At 39.0% G+C, this 25,001-nt stretch overlaps 1 protein-coding gene across 5 annotated transcripts in view; it reads right to left on the bottom strand.

Moving 5' to 3' along the window:
- Window positions 1-10,124: 10,124 nt before the first annotated feature.
- The window catches only part of NCOA2 (nuclear receptor coactivator 2), a 135,596-nt gene continuing 120,719 nt past the window's right edge, over window positions 10,125-25,001 (bottom strand). For 2 of the 5 annotated variants that reach the window (XM_070940496.1, XM_070940498.1), the window contains exons 15-23: window positions 24,851-24,980; window positions 22,647-22,839; window positions 21,633-21,914; window positions 19,700-19,789; window positions 18,501-18,726; window positions 17,450-17,627; window positions 16,906-17,104; window positions 15,467-15,556; window positions 10,125-13,686 (exon numbers count right to left, since the gene is read on the bottom strand). In XM_070940496.1, the coding sequence (XP_070796597.1) occupies window positions 13,675-13,686; window positions 15,467-15,556; window positions 16,906-17,104; window positions 17,450-17,627; window positions 18,501-18,726; window positions 19,700-19,789; window positions 21,633-21,914; window positions 22,647-22,839; window positions 24,851-24,980 (1,400 nt within the window). In that variant the 3' untranslated portion in view covers window positions 10,125-13,674. The remainder of the gene's footprint in view (window positions 13,687-15,466; window positions 15,557-16,905; window positions 17,105-17,449; window positions 17,628-18,500; window positions 18,727-19,699; window positions 19,790-21,632; window positions 21,915-22,646; window positions 22,840-24,850; window positions 24,981-25,001) is intronic. The other 3 variants (XM_070940499.1, XM_070940500.1, XM_070940501.1) reach the window with 3 other exon arrangements.

The following is a 25,001-nucleotide window of genomic DNA, read 5'->3' as shown; positions in this document are numbered from 1 at the left end:
CACCGGCTTTTCTGCAGTGCAGAACACACGTTCGCACGTCTTCTCTCAGCTGCTACAAGAAGCCTCTCCCGAGGGAAGGCGGCCGCGGTGACAATCGTGCCGGCAAACCTTGGTGGACGAGAGCTGCAGAAAGTGGGGCAGAGAACAGGTCGCCTTCCATACGAAACACAGAAAGCGCCTAATTCAGAAAACGAGAGGCCTAACGTAGTTTCCCGCTACAATAAACCACGTTTTTCCTTCTGCTCAGTTGCAGGAGAGCTGCTTTGCCTACGCGGGTCCTAGAGGACATATTTTGCTGGCTGGGGAACTGCGGTCTCTTGTTTGGGGATCGCCGTCCTTAAAAGGCAGCCCGTGTTTCTTCGGGGATCCCTCAAACCCCTCCCGTAACGGGCAGACCCAAAGCAAAAGGCGGAGGCTCGGGGGAGACGCAGCGCCTCCGCGTGCAGAGTTGAGCCTGTAATCCACCGCCTGTTCAGACGCGGGTGGCTCTTTGGCAGCGCTCGAGGGAGGAGAGCGGGGGACCGGAGCGATTTCTTGGGCCACTCTAAGCCGCTTGATTCATCCAGCGGGCGTGGTCCGCCAAGCCCGGTGGCCGATAGACAGGGCGGGACCAGAGTTTCTTTGGCCGATGCTTCTCGTCTTCTGGAAGGTGACGGCGTGGCTTCGAAGGCTGCCTTCCCAAGGAAGGGCAGCGGCTCACCTCGACGACTCCCTCGTCTTGCTACCGGGAGCGCGGTGCTTCTTTCGCCGGCCTCTCGGCATAATCAGCGGCTGCAGCCGAGGGGGAACCGCGATCTCTGCGCAGGCCCACCTATCGCTCCTGCCCTTCTCTTGGGCCTGCGGTCCCAGGGCACCGTTTCCCGCAGCTACCTGCTGCTGGCGGAGGGCACGTGTCGCCCAGCTCGGCTCCTCCTGCTTTTATCCGACAGGCTTATCGAGGTAAATCATGGTTTCCACAAATAATGTAGACTCTTAGGTCACCGTGAACCATAAACGGACTCAGTCTGGTGAAAGCGAAGGAGTCAGGAGGGTGAAAGTGCTAGAAGCACAGAACAGACCCTAAACATCCAAGCTGTGTTTGCACAAAACCGCGCACTCAAAATGTGTACTGACCCTACTTAGTGCGCGGCTTCCTTCAGGCACTGGTTAACCCAAAGTCTGACCGACTCGACGTCAAACGCAACCTGGTCTGGAAACAATGCCCGGTTTACTCGATGGGCTTCCCGCCCACTCGGAATGTGGGAGCCCCACCCGGTCGGGGACAGTTATGGGAAATTACGACGCCCTCAAAGTGCAGAAACCCACAGGGTGGTCAAAAAAGTCAAGATGGCGGCACAAAAATAAGGGAGGAGTCAACTTCGTGAGCCGCCATCTTACGTTTTTCGACCACATCGTGCGGATACCCGTGAACTCGAATATTGCTGTAGGAGACAAAGGTGAGGAATGGTGCAGCAATTCCTTGTATAAAGTTAAGTCTCCTCCCTGGGGCAGAGCCCGAATTAAAAGTCGTTCTGCAGCGATTCTAGTTCCTGGACGATTATCCCACGGGGAGCTTACAAGCGGTGGGGTCCCAGCCAAGATAGGTGTCACACCAGGTGTGATGCTACTTAATTTCTCAGTCCCGAGAAAGCCAGCTACCTGCTCCTCCTTCCTGAACCTCCCGCTGCGCCCAAGCTTCGCAGTTTCGGAGAGGCTAAACCCACTAAGCCGAGTCGGCCTTATAGCTTCCGGCTGAGCCTTCCCTTGCAGAAGCTTGGAAAGCCCCGGAAGCCACTTTCTGCTACGTGAACTCCGGACGACCGTCTGGTGGCAGCAAAGAGACGCCTTCCGGCCAGTCTTCGTAGTCACCCGGTGTTCGTCGGAAGTTCTGCAGCGCAAATAAACTCGTCCGATTTTCCGGTCAAGGGGCCCTAAAAAGAGAGCGGGAGGAGACAAGCAAGCCGGCTGCCAGCTCTTGGCCTTGCATCGGGATTTATCGGCAAGGGCTAAACGAATGGGCCGAACTAGAAGGGGAGAGCGCTGGGAGTCGCTCCCGTTTTCCTTCGGGTTTCCCTTGCATTGAGAGGATGCGCTAGGGGCTCCCCTGAAACAAAATCAGAGGACCAGGTTTCCACTTTGGGGGTTTTCTATTGTGGGAGAAAAGTGGCCGCCTTCGCAACGCGGTGGGACACGCGGTTTCCCTCTCTCCCCTTTCCCGGCCTTCGAATCGTTTCGTAGAAAGGCCCCTCCGGCCGAGAGCATTTGACGAGTTAGTCGGAAATCAGAGAAGGGGGATTAATTTCGAAAATATCCAAAAGTGCTTCTGTCGAAATGGATCGCTCCGAGTTGTGTCCCAAGGATTCCAGGGATTTGTCTTGGCGCTTCCTTAGGAAAGCAGGACTGTGATTGTTCATTTTAACCATTTGTTCACTACTTTAAAAAAAAAAAAAAAACTTGCCTAGCGGTGTGGAAAATTTGTATTAACGTTGTATTTGTATACCTCTTTTGATTACAAAACCAGTTCCTCCCGAGATCCTCCTTCGTGCTTGGAATGTGTAAAACGCTTGAATAAACGTTGGCCATGAAAAAAGGGTGGGGAGGGAGGAAGGAACGGTATCCACAGCCTCACTCCCCGAAACGCCTCCAATCGATATCAAGTGAACCTTAACGAAAAGAATGAATCCATCCAGAAGAGAAAGGCTGTGCATTTCCGAAGTTTCGGGTTCGTTTAATGCTTGTTACCATTTCCCAAACCATAGTTGGCTAAGCCCCCAATGCCTCGTACCCAAAACATAAACCAGGTTGGTCCGCGAGCCACGCGGGAGTTCACACAATTGGCGGTATCAAAATGAAACCGTCCATTTTCTGCCTCGATGCGAAACATAGTCCTGCAGAAGCGTTGACTTAACGTCAACCGCCTTTCTCTCCTGTCTCTAACTGAAAATGAGCCGGCCAGAAAAAATCGCATTCTTTCCCCCTCCGAACAGAAATTTCCTCTAACGTTGACCCTCCGTTGACGAATCAGAAAAAGGGAGAAAAACCCACGATGACGTGTCTAAATCAAATGGTTCTCTAAAGGCAACTGGATCAGCTTTCTTTTGATTTAATAGTGTTGCTCGCGAAAGGGGGTAGTGGGGGAGAGAACGCTCGTGTTTCTGATTCCCACAGCCGAGTAATAAGAATCGGCAGAAAGGAGTTCTGTCCACCGAGAAGACAATCCCCCGGGAGAAACCGGGCTGAAGATACGATAGCCCCATTGGCGCTGGGGACGGGCGGAGTGTCGATGAAATATTAAATCTGAGCTTCCCTCAAGAGTTCGGGTTAGAGACCAATCAAACCTTGATCTAGGACTATTTAAGGACTACCGGGTGGTGAAAAGATGAAAAAATGTGTGAAGGCAGGGGAGAAATAAAAGACGGTGCTTCTGTCTTCTTTCATTAACTGGGAAGTTGTAAGAATTACCTTCGGACCGTTTAATTCTATTCGTTAACAGCCTTATGCAGAAAGGTTCAGAAGAAAAATCCTATTCAGTTCCATTGGATATATTCCCGGCAAAGTTTGTATATTAGAATAGCATTTTAAAATTAAGGGCATATTTTTTTTCCACCAAAGTAATTCTTACATTATTTACTCTCACTCAGTATATAGATTGTGTATATCAGATTGTGTTGCTTTTACAAATACAAGAAATACAACAAAATATACTTCAAAACTACATTACAAAGTTTTCCATAGGTACTATGCATATATGTTTATATATTCAAATGCAGACTCCACTGAACTGATTTTGGTTCATCATACTAACTTGTCTCAAAGAGAGACATTTTTAAAAAGACATTCAGGTTACATTCGGGCATTATACACAAGGCATGCTGTCAAGAGGAATTTAACATTAAGGAATTAATGTTACATTAATGCATTAAAAGTATACAGGGCAACTAACAGAATAGCTACATTTTAAAAAATGTATCTACAGTAGACATGTTAAACTGTTTCCAGAATACCTGGAACTTCAAAACTCAATAGGTCACTTGAGAAGGTTAGCTATCTTTTGAGGTATTCAAATTATGCTTCCTCTTTCTTCCTCTTCTTCCAACTCAACTTGCATAACCCTCCCTTCTCCAGATTCCCCTCTCCCCCACAGCCCTCTGTGGGACTGGGAATAAGGGGCTGATCCGTTTCTCCCAGCAGCTGTGAGGGGAGGCCAGTTAAATCTGGCTCAAGACCTTAAATACCAGGTTAAGGGCAGATTGTGGGAGAGAAAATCTGGTTGCCAGGTGTCGCCAGTGATTTAACACAATCAGTGTGGTCCTCCTCCAATACCTATATTGCTAGTTACATCAGTTCACACAATACTTTAAGCCACCACTTTTATGGAATAAACCCAATTGATTTAGTTCATAAAACATTAAACTAAAAAACAAGTAATTTATATTTTGGCTGGTAATGTGAACCAACTCGATAGAGAATATCTGAAAAACCTTGGAGAAGCTAGCCAAATATCCAGGACATAAGAAGCTTGGTTAGTGTGCCTGAACTACGGTTTGTAAGTAGGTCACAAATGGCTAGGTTCACAGAACCTTTAAGCAGTACAACCTGACTAATGGTGGCACAGCAATATTATGTCCCAAAGAAACTACATTTTGAGTCCGCTGAGTGAAAGCCGCACTCGTCTAAACCGAACCGCCCGCGTAGCCGAGTTGTGAGAATCCCTGACTGGCTCCATTTCTTTGAATTTGGTTGATTTAGAAGAGAGTGCAACGGAAACGCCTGTTTAGGAGGAGTGCGAGCATCGGGAGTTAATAGCTGGGTTTTCGCTCCCCTCCGGAGAAAAAAAAAAAAGACCGATTTTGGATCCACTCTAGAAGCGGCTGGAAGCCAGAGAGTTCTTTTGACATGGGGAAATCCCGAGGTTGCTGCCCGGAGCCTCCGAAAATTAACTTCCTACCCTTACGGTCGGAAGGGTCTTCCTTAATTTCTAGGAAATTGGGGAACTGTTATGCAAAACCTCCGGAGTGGGTGGGGCAGGTTCGGAAAGGGCGAATAAATGGCTTTGAAGTTCCTCCGATGCTTCAATCTTCCGTGCATCTGACATCTTACTAAAGTCTGGTCATCCTGGGGGTGTGGGGGGGGGGATCTGTAGAGAATTGAACGATGATAGCTCCTTGCTTGCAGAAGGCACATTTTGGGAACTTCTTTGTTTATGAGTTGATTTATAACCTCCCTTTATTTTGTACAACTTTCAGATAGGGTGCCTATAGCAGCTCTCATCTCATCTTTTCCCCTCAACAACAGCCCTGCAAGGGTGGGTTGGGATGAGAGGGCCCCCAAGTTCTCTGTGCAGCTTGCCTGCCCAAGGGACGGCTATCTCTACTTTAGCACCTTACTTGCTGCACTAAACTGGCTCTGTTGCTAATATAAGTAACTCGTGTGTAAAATATACCTTGCACTCAAGTAAAAGGCTCTGTTGCAATCAAATGTATTTTGTCTGTAGTCAGATACTGTCCGTTTGACTTTGGCACTCTGAATATAGGCACCAGAGATTATTTTTAAAAAGGGAGCTTTTAAAAACAACTTTATTAGAGTCTTTATGGAAAGTCCTTTTGGGGATCACAAAGTATCATATTATTAAGCTTCCCTTACTGTAACAAGTTTAACATCTGATTAAATTACATCATTTTTCCTTAATGATTTTATTGAACTCAGCCTTACTCAGCAGCTTGCTTAAATAAAATTAGGCAACTGCACTGATGTAGCTAGACCTTCATATAGAATCAAACTGGATTTCAAGCTTTTAGAGGTGGTAACACAACCACTAATACCCAAATCTCCCCAGTGTATACTTGTTTTACAATAAGCCATGCTTAAATAGGTCTCCACCAAAGTGATTTTTGCACTGTGTTGGGATCCTTAATGCCTTGCCTCTTAGCCAGTATTTGGAATTCTGGGAGTTGTAGTCCTGACATATTTGAAGGAGAAGGCAGGCTTAGCTCCTTTTTTTATATAGCTTTGCTTTGTAGATGAATCATGAGGGGATTGTTACAAACCTAGTCACTAGGTTTCACAGATTATGCTTTATGTCTTACTGTGAAAAAGAACCTGTTCCTTTCCCTATAAACTATGACTTAAAGTATCATACAATGTGTAAATGCTTCGCAAAACACTGCCTGCTGAAACTGCATTCAGAGCTGAATTTTTTTACTGCCCAGATGACAGCAATTTGTAGCTTAAACAGGTGGTGGTGGTCTCATTTCTTATTTACATTGTTATTTCACCTCTTCTCAGAGAAGCTCAAATTCCATGAACTCTCCCATTCTTCTCTTCACAGCAAATTTTTGTGGGATAGGCCAGTCTAACTGTTTTTTAGTCTTGTATCTTGCTCAGTATTTCTCACCTTGGCAACTTTTAAGATGTGAGGACCCAGAGATTCTGGGAGTTGAAGTCCACATATCTTAAAGTTGCCAAGGTTGAGAAACTTTGCCTTAACTATTAATGGTTGTGTAACAGTTGGTATTCATAGGGGGAAAGAGGACTTGGGGAGGATATGGGACCTCATAATCACAAGAAACTGCCTCATTTTGTTAGTTGACAAATTCAGGTGTACCAAGCAAATTACAAAACCAACTGAAACAGTTCAAATGAGCAAGAGAGTATTTTAATCTTGGAAAATAAGTTGCTCAATGTGAATCTTGGCCGTTTTTCTTCTTGTGCAAATCATAGTTTGCATTTTTGTTGGCGTTATTTGATCTAAATGATGGTGATGAGGTGATGGCATCTCCAAGTGGTCTGGACCTGGAGTTGCAGGCAAGCACAGCCAAATGATCACAACCTTTTCATACAAGCAGTTTTATGTTGCTCTGGGTATAACTGCTTGATGGTATGAAATATGAAGCTCCTAAAGTATGTTCCTGTATTTTTAGAAATTCAGTTGACTTTTGTTAGCTCTTCTGAAAGAACTTGTCAAACTCCAGGTACATTGTCCTGTTTACCAACTTGTTCCCTTAATCAAGGATCCCAGGGGGTTCAGTTTTGATATCTGGTGGAACACCTAGTCTTATGATCCATTATTATCTTAGGACAAATCAGCAGAGAAACCCATCTTTTTTTTTTTTTTTTGCTTTAATTTATATGCCGCCCTTCTCTGGAGACTCAGGGCGGCTTACAATGCATTAAGCAATAGCCTTCATACTTTTGTATATTTATACAAAGTCAGCTTATTGCCCCCACAAACTGGGTCCTCATTTCACCTACCTTTAAAAGGATGGAAGGCTGAGTCAACCTTCAGCCTGGTGAGATTTGAACTTGCAGTAATTGCAAGCAGCAGATGTTAATCTGTTAATAACAGTGCTTTAATGAAATTCTGGTTTTAATTCTATCTAGTACAGATTTCTCCAAGCAGTGGCCCTCCAGATTGGCTGTTCTTTTTTTAAAAAAAAATCACTACTGTATAGCATCACCATCTTAAGGGTTGGGGAAATGAATCCTACCTAAGATTTTTGATCTTCCAGGGTGATGGCAGAATCATAAACAAATCTTAGCGATGGAATGCCTGATCCAGGTCAACATTCAGCAAGATGGATTAATTTTTGACTCTATGTCTAACTAAAAAAGTTTAACCTTTTTTTTTTTTGGTATGCTGCAAAGCATATGATCTAGATTCTAGTCCATAAAGCATACTATTTTAATATATAATTTAAACAAAAATATAATTGCCTCTTTGTCTCTGATGCTCAGGAGTTATGGAAAGAAAACCAACCTGAAGTTCCAAGAGCATCATTCTCTCTGTGAATTTCTAGCTGGATGACCATTCAGATGCTTACTTGCCTGGATACCACTATAAATTGAGCAGGTTATGAGTTATTTGCCCAGTATGCTTACCAACAATTAATTTAATTATTTGCTTCATGTCATATTTAATGGTAACTATATGGTCTGGTTTTATACAAATTTGGTTAAACAGTGTTGCCTGATTTGTGGTTCAGTGCATCATGTAAACACAGCCAAGGAGAAGCAGGAATCAGTTATTCCCTATTAGCATGATTTGGGAACTGTTAAGATTTGCATCTTAATATGTTTTAATTGTATTGTTTTTTATATTGCTAAGTCTGATTCAGACTGTAGTGGGAGAGAAATTAATATCTGAAGGTTGATGTGAGTAGCCTCCATATAGAGCTGTCAAACTCGCGGCCCGGATGCGTCACACAATAGCCACGGTTAACGAAGGGGGGAAAAGTCTTGATACATCACATGATGCCGCAAGTTTGACACCCCTGTGCTATGAGGTTGGTGTCAACTTGATTATATATTTTTTCCATAACTATCTGTCCCCAACCTAATCCTCTAGGTGTTCCAGTAGTTCACCTATTGCTGTTGTAGATAGTCACTCCATCCTTTGCACAGATCACCTTCTTCTCTTTCCTTCCACCATACTTAGCATTATAGCCTTTTCCAGAGAGCTATGTAATTCGATCCTGGTTATTTGGGATTCAAGTGGTTGATTTGTTGGCTGAGAATAGTTTGCTGATTTGTTTAATTTGAATAAACTCTGCATTGATTTGTTTGATACTTGTTTTCTTGGAAGTCCATGGTATTCTTAAGAGTCTTCTCTAAAACCAAAGTTTAAAAGTATCAGTACTTTTCCTACCCTGCTTCTTCAGAGTCCAACTTTCACTTCCTCAGTATCACAAGGAGTATCATGGCTCGCACTATTCTGATTTTACAAGAAGAGCATCTAAATATTTTTTCAAAGGCCTTAATGGCTGGCAGCTCTATAGAGTGCTAATCTGCAGTGTATGTTTTAACAGCTAATTCCTTTGTTATTAATGGTTGGTCCTATCTCCCACTTTGACATTTTCAATGTCAATTCTAAGGCTGGTTGTCATTTAAAAAAAAAAACATTTTAGTCCCATTATTTTTCATTGTACTTCTTGACCTAAGCTATTTTTATAGGTAAGGAACATTGGAGTAAATGCTCATTGCATTTAAAAAAACCTTTGAGTTTACTTGCAGTTTTTCAATTACTCAGCTCAGAGACCTTTAGAAATTTGTTGCTGAGCATTTAGAGATCACAAACTACTCTATTGATTCTTTGCCTATATCCTATTGGTTGTAAAGAAGTACTCTATATTTGATTTCACAGTAAAACTAATGTCTCAAAGGTGTTTTTCAAAAGGCAACTGAACTTTTTTTTTTTTTGGGTTGTGGTTGAAAATATTTTGCTTTTATCCAAGAAGCTTCTTCAGCTCTTTTCAATAATATAATTGATATTCAGTTCTTTGGGACAAGGCATACATGGAACCACGAAAGTGGCCAATTCACTGTGCCTTTTAATGCCAATTAAATTCAAACAAGAACATTCATGACAGATTCTGAACACATCTAGCGATTGTCCAGTTGATGGACAGATCACCTTTTAAGTTTTTCTTGTGTGCATTAAACAATAGTTAAAAGGGAAGATGACAGGAGGAGGTTAGGAAGAAAGGGAAGGCTATTTTAGTAGGCTATATTATTAATTATGAAAATGCCACCTATACAGGTAAGTCCTCAACTTATGAATACAATTGAGCCCACAATTTATGTTGTTGAGAAATTTGTGGAGTTTTTCCCTATTTTTCTTGCCACATTTGTTAAGTGAATCACTGCAGTTGTTATATTAATAACACAGTTGTTAAGTGAATCTGGTTTCCTCACTGACTTTGGTCACAAAAGGGGATCACATGATTCCAGGACACTGTGAATGTCATAAATATGAGTCAATTGTTAAGCAGCTGAATGTAAATCACAGGACCATAGGGATGCTACAGTAGTCATAAGTGCGAAAAATGGTCATAAATCACATTTTTCAGTGTCATTTTAACTTTGAACTGTCACTAAATGAATTGTTTTAAGTCAAGGACTTCCCAAGGCATACATTACAGCATTCCATTACTATTCAATGTCAAGATTCAATTACTGGTTGTTGATGCTTACAGCCAAGATGTTGAGGCTACAAAGGTGGTGATTAGGATTCAGTATGGTTCCCGCTCAACTATTTATGAATAGAAATTTGTTAAACCATTCTGGTACCAGCTGTCAACACACACAAAAGGCACAACAAAAGAAATATTGCTATATCTAAAACCATGTAAAACCCGAAGGCATTAAAATTTATTAAATGATGCAATAACTGAATTCTTTATTTACAATAGCATTATTTAACATCAAATAAGCAAATAGCATCAGCAAAGCAATATTAACTTGCATAAATGTATTTAAAATTTCTCTGAATATATCTACCTTTGCATAAACTGCTCACACTAGAAATACAAACATCAATGCAGGTGAACAAAGTGATGTTCAAAGTTAACTCAGTCTTGAAAATAAATCACAACCTGAAAACACTGTAAGCTTTCTCCTGAAGAACCATAGTTTATATATTGCTTAGTTTTACCCTTGTATAATCTTTTCATATACACACACTCATACACATCTCAGATGTAACTTCATGAGGAACTGTACAAATAAAACTCACGAATGACCAAAAGGAAAAAAGTCAATGTTTGAAGTAATCTGTCCATCATCTCTACTCAACGACTGAAAGCTAAGTGATGATGCGCTTATTCCAAAATTGTACACAATTCACTATACAAATATAATACATCAGACAGCTATGTAGGAATATACAAGACTTAAAAACAGATCTAAGGCATTATGCTAGATTTTAGCATTTTGAGGTTCTTGCACATAGCTTTACCTGTAGTAAGAAACTTAAAAGATTTTGTTTTAGTCTACAAAGAAACACCAGGGAGAAAAAATCTAATTAAAAACCAAAGCCACTACAGTAATTTTGTTTTGTGCAGAGAATGCTTTTGCTCTTAGGCAGCAATACTACCATACAAATACTAGAAAACTTTAAAGTCACACCAACAATTAATGGCTTAAATTGCATTTCAAAACTGATTGTGTATCTTTGGGTTTTGCAAGTAGAGCTGAACTATCTTTTCATGTGTTAAGCCCATATGAACTCTGTTTTTTTAAAAATACAGATTAAAAATGCTTTGTATAAATGGCAAAAAGCATTGCTTTTAGTTAATACAGACCAATATAAAGACTGGGAGAGGGGCAATCTTTTAAGTTTGAGAAATATTTGAAATAACTAGTGAAATGTTGAACAAGATGTTTATTATCAGCTTACCTGGACGTGAATGAATGGTTCTTTGCCCTGTAGAATTATCTATCTATTTTTCTGTCTTAATACATCTTGCTTTTTCACACTTTTGTATGAGAGAACACTGAAGTTCCAACCTAAATCCAATTACTATCTTTAGCAATTTTATTTACTGAATAAGAAATACTGCTTATAAAAAAATTAAAACAACTGACTTGGCATCATTACTGTTGTACCTAGTGTGAATGTTATATTCAGAAAATGCTTAAACCCACTGCCTTTAATTAATTTAAAAAGTAAGGAAAAATCAGTGATTCCCTGGACATTGCTGATAATACAAACACTTCATTTTATACTCAGTTGAAATTATCACTAGTCGGTGCTAATATACTTTGAATTGGGTCTTATTTAAAATAATTTATTTGCCTACTACTAAAGCATGATTGAAAAATAATCCGCTTCAAAACTATTTTTCTCATCCAATTTAGAATGAATAGTTTGATCCCTTTAATCTTCAGATAATGCGTGTGTGTTTATAATTATTGGTATTCATATTCTCTCAATAATATAGAGCTCAGGGCTGACATTTTTTTATTTCCACCAGATGGCTCAGATGTTTGAATAAGTAACTTTTGAGTCTGGTGACTAGTGAGATATACAGTTTTCCCCTCTAAGGGGTAAGAAAGCCACTCAACAGGAAACAGATAATTTGAAATGCATTCTATATATTCCATAACATGTTCTTTTCAGTACTCTATGAAAGTCAACTCCTTTGAATATTTAAACTCTCATTGCAAGCAAACACCAGGTTTCAAGATAACAAGCTTTCTATTTCCAAGGACATGAATATTGACAGAGAAAATATAAAATGCATTGCATTTTAAGTAACATCTAAAATTTGAATTACAGGTATGAAAGTATAGATTAAGTGGAACAGAAGAACAGGAGGTCGAAAACAATCAGTTTCCTGATATTTCAAGTCCTCAAAAACTGATGTCAGGTTATATTAAAAGAATACTCAGACCACAGCCGGTAAGAGTATAACAACTTTCAGCAGTGGTCTGCTGAACAACAGTTTTGCTAAGATTATTACGAAAGAATATAAACATACAAAAAAAGTCAAGAATTGGCTCCTACACTGGCTGCATATAAGGTTAGATAAATGACTTATGAGCAGAATTGCATTTAGAAAAAGAAGTCTCAAGCTTACAAATTAGGTCTAATCAAGGCATTGTAATCCTTTACAAAACACATTTTTGTCCCCAGGAGACACGCACAGTTATGAAGATATCTAATTTAATACTGAAGTACCTCATTTGGAAATCAACTCCACAACATGTATATACCTCACAAAATTATACAGTTAAAACACTAAAATCTTCAACTTAAATTATTGCTTGTTTACATAGAAACTGTTTTGTATGTACCTTACAAAACTTCCTCAAAGTCCACACTGCTTCAAAATAATTGAACACATGATGGTTACTTCTGTAGTGATATCTGCTATAGCTTAAGTCATTGTTTTCCCTAAATATGGAAATGGGAAAGTAGAAAATTTATTGTTTAAATCAGATGCCTTTGGCTCTGATATCGTGCCTCAATCCTGCCACTTCCATCACCAAGAAATGCACCTTTGTTCAAATGAAATTATTCAGCAACTAATTTACCTGCAACCTAGAACTTAGGTAACAGATCTAAGACTATGATGGGGCTTATATTTTTATCTAACCTATCAGAAAGTCCAAGTGAAGGCAGGAGAACAGGGATACTAAGATTAGTTAATTTTAAGGAAGCCGAAATCAATATGTGAACTTAAATATGTGACTGACTCATGATTTTATCCCAAAGTGATTAAAAAAGCTTTAAAAGCCCTCTCAGAAGATATTATTACCCATTTAAACATTTAAAATTACTCAAATAGATTTAGATCTATTCAAAACCAAGTAAATTTATTTTGTAGAATAGCATATCTAGCCACTAGATTAGATACCTATTCCCCGCATTTTATCATCTGTCACTCTGGAATTCATAATTTGGTCTCTTCCCTACTTCACAGAGTGTCCTAATACAAACCATTGATTTCCAGATGAAACAAAATCCTTTGCACTTGACCGTGTAGCTAAGGAAAACAAAACAAAAAAAGCCCAAATAAAAATCTAAATCTAAAACAGAACAGAATGAGATCATGGTTGGTTTTTCTTAAATACATACATTTAAATACATTCAATCTGACACGTTTTATGAAAACTGGCTATCAACATTTACTTTGCAGGAGAGATCTAAGTTGCACTAAGGTGAATGCAGTGAACAGGCTGAGCAATTGTCTGTACGCTAGCTTCAGACTGTCAAAGAAGAGACTGCTCTTCCACCATGAAAGGTTTTATGTCACTCAAGAATGACGCTCTTCTGTTTGCAGCACTCAATTCTCATTTCTCCAGTTGACGTGCTGGCAGAAAAGTTGGAGCAGACAAACACAGGCAGCTCTTCAAACTAGCAAGTAGTTCAGAATGGGGAACCCAATCAATTGAAGACAGAGCCAATCTTCAGGGTCAGCAATATTTCTGTAAAAGAAAGCAAGAACATTTATAATTATTCAATTAATTAAGCGTACACTTTCATCTTTTGCTGACTTCGAATAATTAGAACAAAACGAGAGCTTTTTAGGCTGACGTAAGATATAATAAGGAACAATCTTCAAACTCCATCGATCGATGATAGAATACATGACTGAATGAAAACCTAGAAGCGTAAAATTAATACTAAAATCAACAAACAAATGCTTAATGAAAACAATGTTATCCTTTTTGCAAAGATCCTGGTATTATCCAAAATCCATCAATAAAAATGTATTATCTGATTGGACCCAGAATTTGTGTCTTCTTGTTTGCCTGCCTACAGAACAAGCATCCCATGCCCCAAAATCAGCTGTCTGAAATCCTGCCACCCTTTAGGAATGCCTAGAAGATCTGGTTTTCGCCTTAGACACTGGGACATGTTGACATTAACTGATGTAGCATGAATATACGGGTGCCAAGTTTGATTACAATGTTATGTAATTTTTTAAATAAATGATGCTTTTGTATTGTGATTTGTTTTAACCTTGTTAGCTACTAAAGTCACTCTGTGAGGAGGTGGCCATATAAATTAAATGAATAAATAAATAACCAAATAAAAAATTATCTAATACTGAATAGAGGGCAAACTGAATCTACAAGAAACTGCATTTCATAGCCTGTGGAGGTCATGCAGGAGAACTCCGTAAGATGGAGAGCAGCATCGTTATAGAAGAATTTTTCAGCAGATCTTAAGAACCAGAAAGGTTTTTAATAGGATGTTCAGCCCTTCAAATAGTCCTTAGCATACATACGTGTTAAACTTTTGAGCATGTATCATATCCACTGTCTCCAGGAGTTTGCCCAAATTCATGTTCATTGCATCAATGACACTATCTAACCATCTCACCCTCTGCTGTCCCTTTCTCCTTTTGCCTTCAACCTTTCCCAACATCAGGGTCTTTCCCATGAGCCTTCTCTTCTCATTTGGTGGCCAAAGTATTTGAACTTCAGCTTCAATATCTGTCTTTCCAGATAACAGTCAAGGTTGACTGATTTGATCTCTTCTCTAATACCAAGAATCAAAAAGTATAGTTCTTCAGGCATTCTGTCTACCTGATCTTAAGTCTACTCACCATTTCAACTGTGTATTCATTACGGATATTATTTAAGTCATATTGGAATGGTCTAGTGGTTTTCCCTACTTTCTTCAATTTAAGCCTGAATGTTGCAATAAGAAGCTCATGATCTGAGCCACAGTTAGTTTTTACTGACTGTATAGAGCTTCTCTATTTTTGGCTGCAAAGTACATAATCAATCTTTTTTCAGTATTGACTATCTGGTGATGTCCATATGTACTACGTATTATGTAGTCACCTCTTGGGCTGGAAAAGAGTTTTTGCTATGGCCAGCATGTTCTCTTGACGAAACTCTGTTAGCCTTCATCCAGGAAATAATTGAACTTAATTTAAAACAGGAAATGGACAACTTCACATTTCAGGGCTGTATCAGTTCATGAGCACCTTTTAGCTCACTCCGAATAGGACTATTGAAAATGGACAGCAGTTTCCAGCCCTTTGTAGTAGCAATTTCATAAAAAGATCTAGAACAGGCATAACGAGACTTAACTCCAGGGACAGGTCATAAAGAAAATCATGCTATTAACCATTTGGATAGCTACCAATTATGGTCCTTAGACCTTCAACAAACTTAAGTGAAGCTAAGGTCAACTAAAATTAGTCATTCTAATTGAGCTAATTTCACAGTTGGAATATTTATTACTTCATACCCGTGATGCATCTCCCTCCTGCTTTATCATGTCCATTCCAGGTAGTTGATTTGGAAAAAGACTGCCTCCTCTCATCGCAGGATCACTGACCTGAAAAAGGACAATGTTTTAATTCAGTCACAGAAACAAAAGACTTAACAAATCACAACCTTCACTCATACCTTTCCTTTTAATAAAATACTGCCACTGATAGTTGAGCAATCTATTTTAGTACCATGCCTATCTTTGAATCTTTTTCTCTTTCTTACAACACATTATTATCTGATTGCATAATTTGCTGACTTATCCTACTGTCAGTTTGCTACTTTGAAAGGGAAGACAGCAAACAGAGGTAGATTGAAAAGATGAAAAATGAGTGTATAATAAAATAAAGCTTTATTGTAACTGACTCAAAAATGTTTCATAGAGATATAACTGTCAGAGGCTTGAGAAAAATGATATTTTTGACACTGACACTATTTCACAAGACCCCAAAGACCTGCTTTTGCCAACCGGCCTGGGAACCATTGATTGTTTGTTGTCACCAAGGGGATGGTGGATTATTGTTTATCTCTTTTTATATTGGATTTTTTTATTGTTTGTAGGCTGCCAGAATCACTGAGAGTGAGTAACTGGTCATGTAAATCCAATAAACAAACAAACAAACAAACAAACAAACATGCTTACAGCACACTAAAAGCATGGCTAGAACACAACATATTAAATAAATTAAACAAAGGGATCACACTGGAATTACCATGAACACTTGCCCTTTTAGAGTAGAACAGCATAGAAAAATCAGTAATAAAACTGAACAATCATTAATTTAACTACAATTTATAAACAGAGAAGGACATTAAAGGTATATAGTTTAAGATGACAGTTGGATTCAGTCAAAAAACAGAGCCAGAAGTAGATTATGTAATACTTTTAACTACAGAGGGATGGAAGGAGGTTGATTCAAATCCCCATTTTTCTACTAAACTGTATTTTCTTGGTCTCAACTTGAATTTCAATAAGTCAGTCGAAATAAGCCAACTGGCCCAGGTCATGTAATTATCCTCCAATGTTTTGTGAGTATAATGCTCTAAAATCTCACTCAGTATGGGCAATGTATAGATCTTGCATCTCAGTGGAGAAAGGGGTTACATGTCACTGTTCCCTGCTTGCCACCCACTCTTTTTTCTTTCTGACATATTTTCTAATTCCCAAGCAGAAGCATGCCAGGAAAAGAACAAGTAGATCTTCCTTGGGGCATGGATTGCAGTTGCCCATCTGTGACTTTGATGGAGTGATAAATATTTGGAAAATTCACTATACTGCACATCTAGAACAAGAATGAGCCATTCCTGAAATCCATACTTTTAATATAACCAGTATGATTTATAATACAACATTAGCAACATATTTTGATGTTAAAAGTAAATCTAATCTTAAATATGCCAGGCTGAGATTCTCACCTGCTCAGGACCCATGGAGGGCAACCCTGATGTAGGCACAGAGGTTGCAGAGGTCATGCTGATCTGCCCTGTCATCTGGTTCATGTTGTTCAACCCAGCACTATTGGCCACCATGGACACATTGATGTTCATGTTGTTATTGTAAATGCTGGTATTTGCTTGCTGCCCAAAGTGTGGTGGAGATTGTTGTGAAAACATGCTACAGGATAAAATACAATGGTCATGTCAGAATCAGAAAGATATACTTCTAGGACTCACATATTCCTGAACTCTTTAAAGAATCACCTATGTGCTTGGATGCATATAAGTAACTCTTCCAATAACAAAAGCTGATCCATCCTTTTGTTTAATCAGAATCTCTTTATCTGTTTTTCAGTCAAATGAAACTCTGATCATATAGGAGAGCAAGATTACAGATAATTCTAAAAGGCTCCCCATTGTAAGGTAGTTGGTGAGTAGAGTGTACAAAGAAGCTATGTGACAGTAATTCAAACCAGGTGGTTATAAAATGCAGCAAAAATACTTTCTGAATCTTGAAACGTACCTATTTCCACCAATATTGCCTTGCCCCCATCCATTTATCTCTGTAGGGGACTGATAGGCAGGATTGGCCTGAGATTGCTGTATCAAAGGATTCTGAGAATGAGCCATTCTTGGAGACATCAGGGGACTCTGGGGAGTGGTAGCTCCAGTGAAGCCTGGATCAGGCTGCTGATTGATTCCTAGAAAAGATAATAGGAACTTCAATCATGTTTACAGGACAATTAAGACTACATGCCATAATACAAAATGTCCATTATGGATTCATCTATTTGAAGAGGATTCACTGAACAATAACAAAGCTTTCTATTGTTCCTTACTGTTGCTTTCCTATCATATATACTGCAGAGGTTGCTTACTGTTTTAATTTGCCCTCATTGTGATCAATAGCATGCAGTGACATCTGCTGGAGATATTTATTTGACTGTATTCAAGAAGAATTTTCCAAAAAGAAACCCCCTCTTCCAGGGGCTGATGCCTATATATTATGTAAAAAATAGACTGAGAAATCAAGTAATACCCAAACAATCTCATTAAATAAGTGAAAATGTCACTATGACAAACAAGGTGTTGGTATCCAATGCTTAATACCATAAACAACATGTAAAAACCATTCAAACTCATGTATACTTTTAGAGTTGCCATTTCATAGAAATCATTTGTTGAAGAAATGAATACCCTTTTATTTTGATTTTAACTTAGGTTTCCAAATTTGAAAAATCAGTTGTTTTCCCCAAGATGTGATATTGGGGCAATATAAAAGTAGATTAGATAGATAGATAGATAGATAGATAGATAGATAGATAGATAGATAGATAGATAGATAGATAAGATAGACAGGCAGGCAGGCAGGCAGGCATAATTTTCAAAAGGCTTGCAAGCTAAAATATCTCTTTGCGCTCCTCATTCCACAATTATGTTCCAGACTCTCAGTGAGCTAGCTTAATCTAATAGTCTTCCTTGCAATTATAAGATAAAAACTATGATCTAAAGAAGAAACCGAAACCCTGTAGGCAGTAAAATCTGATGAAAAATAATAATAAAAAGCCCAATACCATAATTTGGAGGAAATGGAAACTGCTGGGTGTTTGTCTGGGGAATCCGTGGGTTGCTCATGGTTGCTGGTATTCCCCCAGAGGCCACCATACTTGGCGTCATATTCATACTCTGGCCGCGCATCATCAGGGTTCTCTGTTGAACTTGGTGCATCTGTCTATGCCTCAGGTGTTGGCTTAGTATCTCTCTCTGCCTCTGGGCCAACATTTGAGAATTAATATTTCCCTACCAAGAAAGCAAAATGTTTATCAGTATAAGTAGCTGAAGTCATTTTCAGAGTCTGATTTACCACATGCCAGATGAGAGTTTTGAAGACATACATGATAAATATGTTGCTGATATGCAATTGAACAAAGTAAGTAAAGCCGATTCATATTAAGACTAGCTCTCAAACTGTTGTTTGAAAATAAATTCTAAAAAATCTAAGAAAATCAGTTGCCTCTTGTATCTCATAAATAAATGTCTCAATTAAAAAGGTGTGTGTGGGTGTGTGCGCAAATATTTCTTAGTATTTCTATTTTGTTTTTACTTATTAAAATACCGGTGGATTCACTGAAATATTCCATGGGAAGGACACTTTGTTTAAAGTTATGTCAAGGAAATGTTTTTCACATGGTTTGCATTGTAATTGGTTCTAGTTATGTTTTAAGAATTTGAAGCAAACATTTTAAACTGCAAAATATCTTGTCTTAGTGAAATGGCCTTTGAGGTGTGGACTGCTTTACGTGTTTGGAGAGTACTGCATGCTTGAAACAGTGTGTCTCATGCATAGAACAGAGCTGTTTTAAGCTATAGAACACTTGCAAAACACTCAAAATAGCCCATTTTGCATTAGAAACAGCTGTTTAACAGTCAAACATTTGTTTAGAACATTCTGTGTTCCAAATAATGCACTCTAAAATGTAAATTATTCAGTTAAAGACATTTTGTCTTTAGTCACTATTCAAGCTGGTCTTGAATTTAAAATATTCTCTTATAAGGAAGGATGATCTAGGTAAGATAGTCCACATACAAGTTCAATAAATAAATAAATAAATACTTCATTTTTTCCCTATCCAGTGAACTGCAATATTTCTGAAGAGAAATTTAGGGAAATAAGCTGATTTAATGGCTTCATACAATACTAGAACATATCGTGCAGTTGCAGAAATAATGAAACATAGAATAAAAATCTATAGAAAAGAAAAATTGGCAGTACCTGTTCCCTCACCTGTGTAGGTACTCCAGGTCTTAGAGACAGGTTCATACCGGAAACATTGCCAATCTGATTGATCAATGGCTGGCGATTCTAGGTAAAAAAACAACCAGATACATATATACACACGATAGGAATAAAATATGGATTTTTTGAAATTGCCATTTCAATAAAACACCATAATTACCGGTATATCATATTTTGTTGTGCAGCTCAATCAACAGCACTCAGTGACAGACATGTACCACATAAGGTAGTGTTCTGTCCCCGTTGCACGCACACCCACAAACAGACAGCCAGGAGTTAATGAATCAAACAGTCAGGAATTCCTTTAAGATAACAGACTTTGCAGCGACCCATGAACTACCTGCCAAGACATTTTACTCACTAAGGGAGGTTTTTTCTCCTCAGTCTGATATACCAAATTAATTCCACAAAGCAAAGAATTGTCAAAGTCCAGTCTGAAGAAATTCAAAAAGTGATTCTAACAGGGTTCTAGAAACACGATATGACTTCTGAGCTTTTCAATTTGTCCGTCACAAGGCCTGAATAGCCGACACACCCCCTTTTATCCCTTGTGGGGTGTTGTCCAGTGACTCAGCTCAATCTCTGGCCTGCCCACGCCTCTTTCTCTGCTGTGCACGCTTATCCTTCCAATGCTGTCTGGGATCCAGCCAAAACTCATCCCCTCGCTCTCTATCTGTGGCTGCTCCAAAGTGCCTTGCTCCTGGCATATCTCTTGGCCTTCGGAGGAAACCTGAGGCATTGCCAGAAAGGAGGGTCCTGGAGAGGGAGGCCTTGCCAAATCCTCTCCTTCACCTTCTGAGTCCTCTCCCTCTGTTAGGACAGGCTCGGGGGTCAGAGTCACAACAGGTAGTCTTCGGTTTAGGACAAGATTAGGTCTAGAGTTTCCACTGCTAAATAATGCAGCTGTAAAGTGAGATTGTATTGCTTAGCAATAGCAAGCTCTGCAGTCCCAGTTGCCATCATTAATTGAATCCCACAATCATTAGGCAATTTAATTTCCTGCTGGCTTCCTGAAACCAAAGTCTATGGGGAAGCTGGTAGGAAGTTGCAAGTCCCAGACCTGTAGGCAGGTAAGTAGCTGCTGCTGGGTGGGAGACAGAGCAAGGGAGTCGGCAGAAGTGTGGGAGAGGGTGGGAGAAGTTGCGCAACAGGGGTATCATGGGTGTGCAAGAGGCACCTTGGGGAGGGACAAGGAGGGTGGACAGAAGCACTGTATGGGTTGGGCGCATGAGGGAGATACTGTGTGAGTTGGGGAGAATGCATGAGTGGCCAGCAGGAGTGCAGAAGGCTGGGGGAAGTGTGCAAATGGGGGAGACTTACCCCAATACCTTGCAATTTTTCCTGCTCTTCTTTGACTTTCTAGGGAAGGTGGCATGGAACTGGTGATTATGTGATCACAGGGTACTTGGCAACCAGTCACAAGTGTGAAAGGGTTGCCAAACACCCAGATTATGATCAAGTGGCCATGGGGGTGGTGAGGATCAGTTGTAACCACCATTCCTTCAGTAACTTTGCAGGGTTGCTGAACCAATGGTTTAAGTTGAGGAAAACCCAGAAAAAAATGCTGGAAAAATGGATTTGCCATCTGGAGGGAAAGAAATGTTCTTTTGTTCTGTATACTATTCTTAAATTCAAGCAAGTGCTCTGATGTAATATCTTACAACTTATGAACAGAAATACTTCTGGCTATTTCTAAAAAATGAAAGTAATACATGCCCTATGGTTTACAAGGTTAAACCACTTTAGCTTTGAAGACATATAAAAGAAATGAATACTCTGGATAAAAATAAATAAATAGCATCAGAAAAAAAACATTTACAGATAGGGTCACATTTAATTCATATATAGTGAAATATTTTAGAAGACATTGACAATCATGGTGCTGGTCAAAGAAACAAAAAATGTGTACCTGCTGTGCTTGAAGCCGATGCTGCAACTGCAATCTCAGCTGATTGGGAGGGTTTTGCACTAGACCAGTAGGCCTCAGACCAGGCCTAGGTTGCATCCGTAGTGCTGCATAACCTGGCCGCTGTGCCATTGGGTGAAAGTTTGGGTCCTGCAGTGGTGTGTAATTGCCTTGGGCCATTTGAGCCTGAGATGCATACTGTTGTGTGAAAACTGGTGCCTTTTGTTCTAGAATGATGTTTGGTTCCTGGTTTGAGAATGATTCTGGATCTACTCCTTGGGTCTGCTGAAGAATAAAAGCAGAAAAATATATATAAAGGTTTGGAGCCCACATATGTAGAGAACATGGAGAAACATAGCGGAGACACAACTGTGACAGAATTCTAAGCAGCCTATGGTTAAAAGTGATACATATAGGTTCATTCTCCCCCCCCCTTTTTTTCTGTAATGTATCTTGTCTAATACTTATTTTCTCTGCTGAAGCCTTTTCTAGCAATTCATAATGTATAAATAATAATACATATATAATAATAAATAAATAAATAAATAATAAATATATCAAATATATTTTAATTAAAATATTTCTGGACAGTTCCCAATTAAAAATTTGTTAATATAAATTTTAAAAACAGTATCACAAATATACTAGCTGGGATAGGTCAACATAAAAAGAGGTGAGGGTTTTTTTTTTTACAAAAAATATTTAAAATACATATTTGCTTGCTGATGTTTCACAAAAAAACACTCACTGAGCAGGTGTCACTTCCAGCAATCAAGAAGCCATGATGAAAAAGAGACAAACCATCGGCCCTCATTCCCCATATTGTCATTACAATAACAATCATATCGGAGGACATGAAGTGTATTGTCAACATTACCTGGCGTAGCTCTGTACAGCAGAGGGGGAATGGTGTTTGAAACAAGGAAATAATTTTCATATAGTTGATTTCAAGAAGCTTAAGTCCAGGACCCAGAAAGTTTGCACATACACTTTTAGAAATATCCAATATAGCAATACCTGGCTGACAAGTTCTGGTATCCCAAGAGCTCTATCGATTTCTTCTAGACCATCAAAATTCCTTAGTGCCATATAAAGCTGATCAAGGAGAGTTCCTTCATCACTTGGAGACTCAGAGGCAGGATGCTGACACATCAAGTCATCTGGAGAGCCTACAAATGGTTGCCTACAAAGGGCACAGCTTGATGAGCAACTTGAGGGGGCAAAAACATTTACTCTTTAGACATTCCAAATTAACAGGATGTTATATACATTAGGTGTGCTAGTTTGTTAGGCAGATAAGTTGAAAGCAAACTCAATAATTCTCTAGAACTCAATATGTCTATCTCAAGCATACTTAAAATGGCAAAATACTTCTCTCTCTCTCTCTCTCTCTCTCTCTCTCTCTCTCTCTCTCTCTCTCTCTCTCTCTCTCTCTTTCACACACACACACTAATACACCCTTACTTTTTTCTAAACTTCTCAGGAAGTGAGAAGAAAAATGGCTATTGATTTGGAATTTTGTATTACAATGATTTACAACAATAAATTTTGTTCATATTTATGACAATGTATTCAATTTAATAGCTTAATTTTGTAATAATCTACATAACTTCTAACAGCCCTAATCAAATCATTTAAATCTGTGAATGCAGGAGTTTGCTTCTCATTTTTTTTTTTAAAAAAAAAACAGTCTACTGAAACGGAGTAATATTTTATCATAAAAGGAGATGAAATCTAGTTAGTCCTAAAATAGAGATCAGCAAATAATAAAAATCAGTTGCTAGTGTGATCATATTTATAAAATCATATACATATTAAGTGCTGAACAAGTTATAGTCATGATACAAATCCGCTGTTCATGAAATTCATAAATAAATTGCTTATTTGAAGCAATCACTACTGAGTTGCACTCAATGCTGTCCAATGAAAGCCAATGACAGAACAGAACTGGGGACACATACAGGAAAAAAGGAAGATGATCATATCTGTTGCAGAAATGGAAATCTATCCGTGGGCTGTCAGACTCCTGAATGCGAAATAACATCATAACTATGTAGTACGATGGACTTGCAGGGCCGGCGCAACGTGTAACATGTTCAAACTGGTGCAACAGCACAGGGTGTTTGTTAATATGATTTATTGGGTTAGGGATTTTTCTGTCTTCACTGTGACTTGTATTGTGTTTGGGGGAGTGCACTGAGGGAGCTCCACCAATCTCATTGTACATGTTGTGCAGTGACAATAAAGGTTATTACTATTACTATCTACTGAAGTTATTCCCTAGCTATCATATACTGTATTATTGCCATTACTGCCCATTGCTTAATAAAAATTGTAACTTTTTAGTTATAACATAAATTACATCTTCAGCAACAGATATGAGATATGGTAAAATCTAGGGGCAGTATCACCACACTGTTCCCAATTGCTCAAAGCAGTTTGAAGCTGACCATTGATCAACTCCACTGTTACTAACCTTGAAATCTGAAAATATTAATAGACAATCTGCTTTTCCATTCAGCTGCGCAATGACACAACATGAAGTTTTAACATTCAGTCAGTGCCACAACCAGAGCTTAACTGACCGTTGCATGCATTTGTTAGATTAGATAAATAATTACATCTAAATACCCTCCAGAAGAGCTCATTTTTTTAAAAAAAGGTAAAACAGGATTGCCTAACATACTGATCCTGGTATAATTTTTAAAAATGAATAATACATTAAAATTTGTAATCTCAAACTTAATCAAATTCAATTCAAATTCAATGTACTTGTCTCTCTCTCATCCTGTTGGAAATGGCACCTTCCTTGCACTAGTCTAGCTAAAGAGGTCATGTTGAGCCATCTGCCTGGGAAGATGATGTGGAAAGGATGATGCGTAGGTGTAGCCTTAAGTTGCCAACCCCCTTCTACTCTGCCAATCATTTGTCACAGTCTAGGAATAGCCTTGGCTCAGTCAAAGGATGTTTGCTGTCTTTTTTGTGTAGCAAGTAGTAATAATAAGAACAATCAGTGAAACAACTGTAGTTCCTTTCCCTATGTTCATTTATTTATAAAAACATTTTAATTTAATTGTGGAGTCCAACGAACAGTACCAAGGCAGTTCAAAAAGAAACAGAACAAATTAAATAAAGCAAACATAAATAAATAAATACAAAACAGTTAAGTATCAGCAGGTACTTACAATGATTCAACACTGATTCTTAAGTAAAAGGCTTACCGGTTCTGAGTACTAAATGATGCCTGATCAATAGGCAATATACTGTCAGGCCAAGGAGCAGTCTGATTGGGAGGGGCTTGCTGCTGGGTATATTGAGGAGCTCCCATATTCATCTCCAGTTCTGAACCGCCTGAAGAACAACCATAACAAA

Source organism: Pituophis catenifer, unplaced genomic scaffold, assembly GCF_029215685.1.
Source record: "Pituophis catenifer annectens isolate HBS135680 unplaced genomic scaffold, rPitCat1.0.hap2 SCAF_3, whole genome shotgun sequence".
Lineage (NCBI taxonomy): Eukaryota > Metazoa > Chordata > Lepidosauria > Squamata > Colubridae > Pituophis > Pituophis catenifer.
The sequence above is the reverse complement of the archived record's forward strand: the minus strand, read 5'-3'. Positions and strand labels throughout refer to the sequence as shown.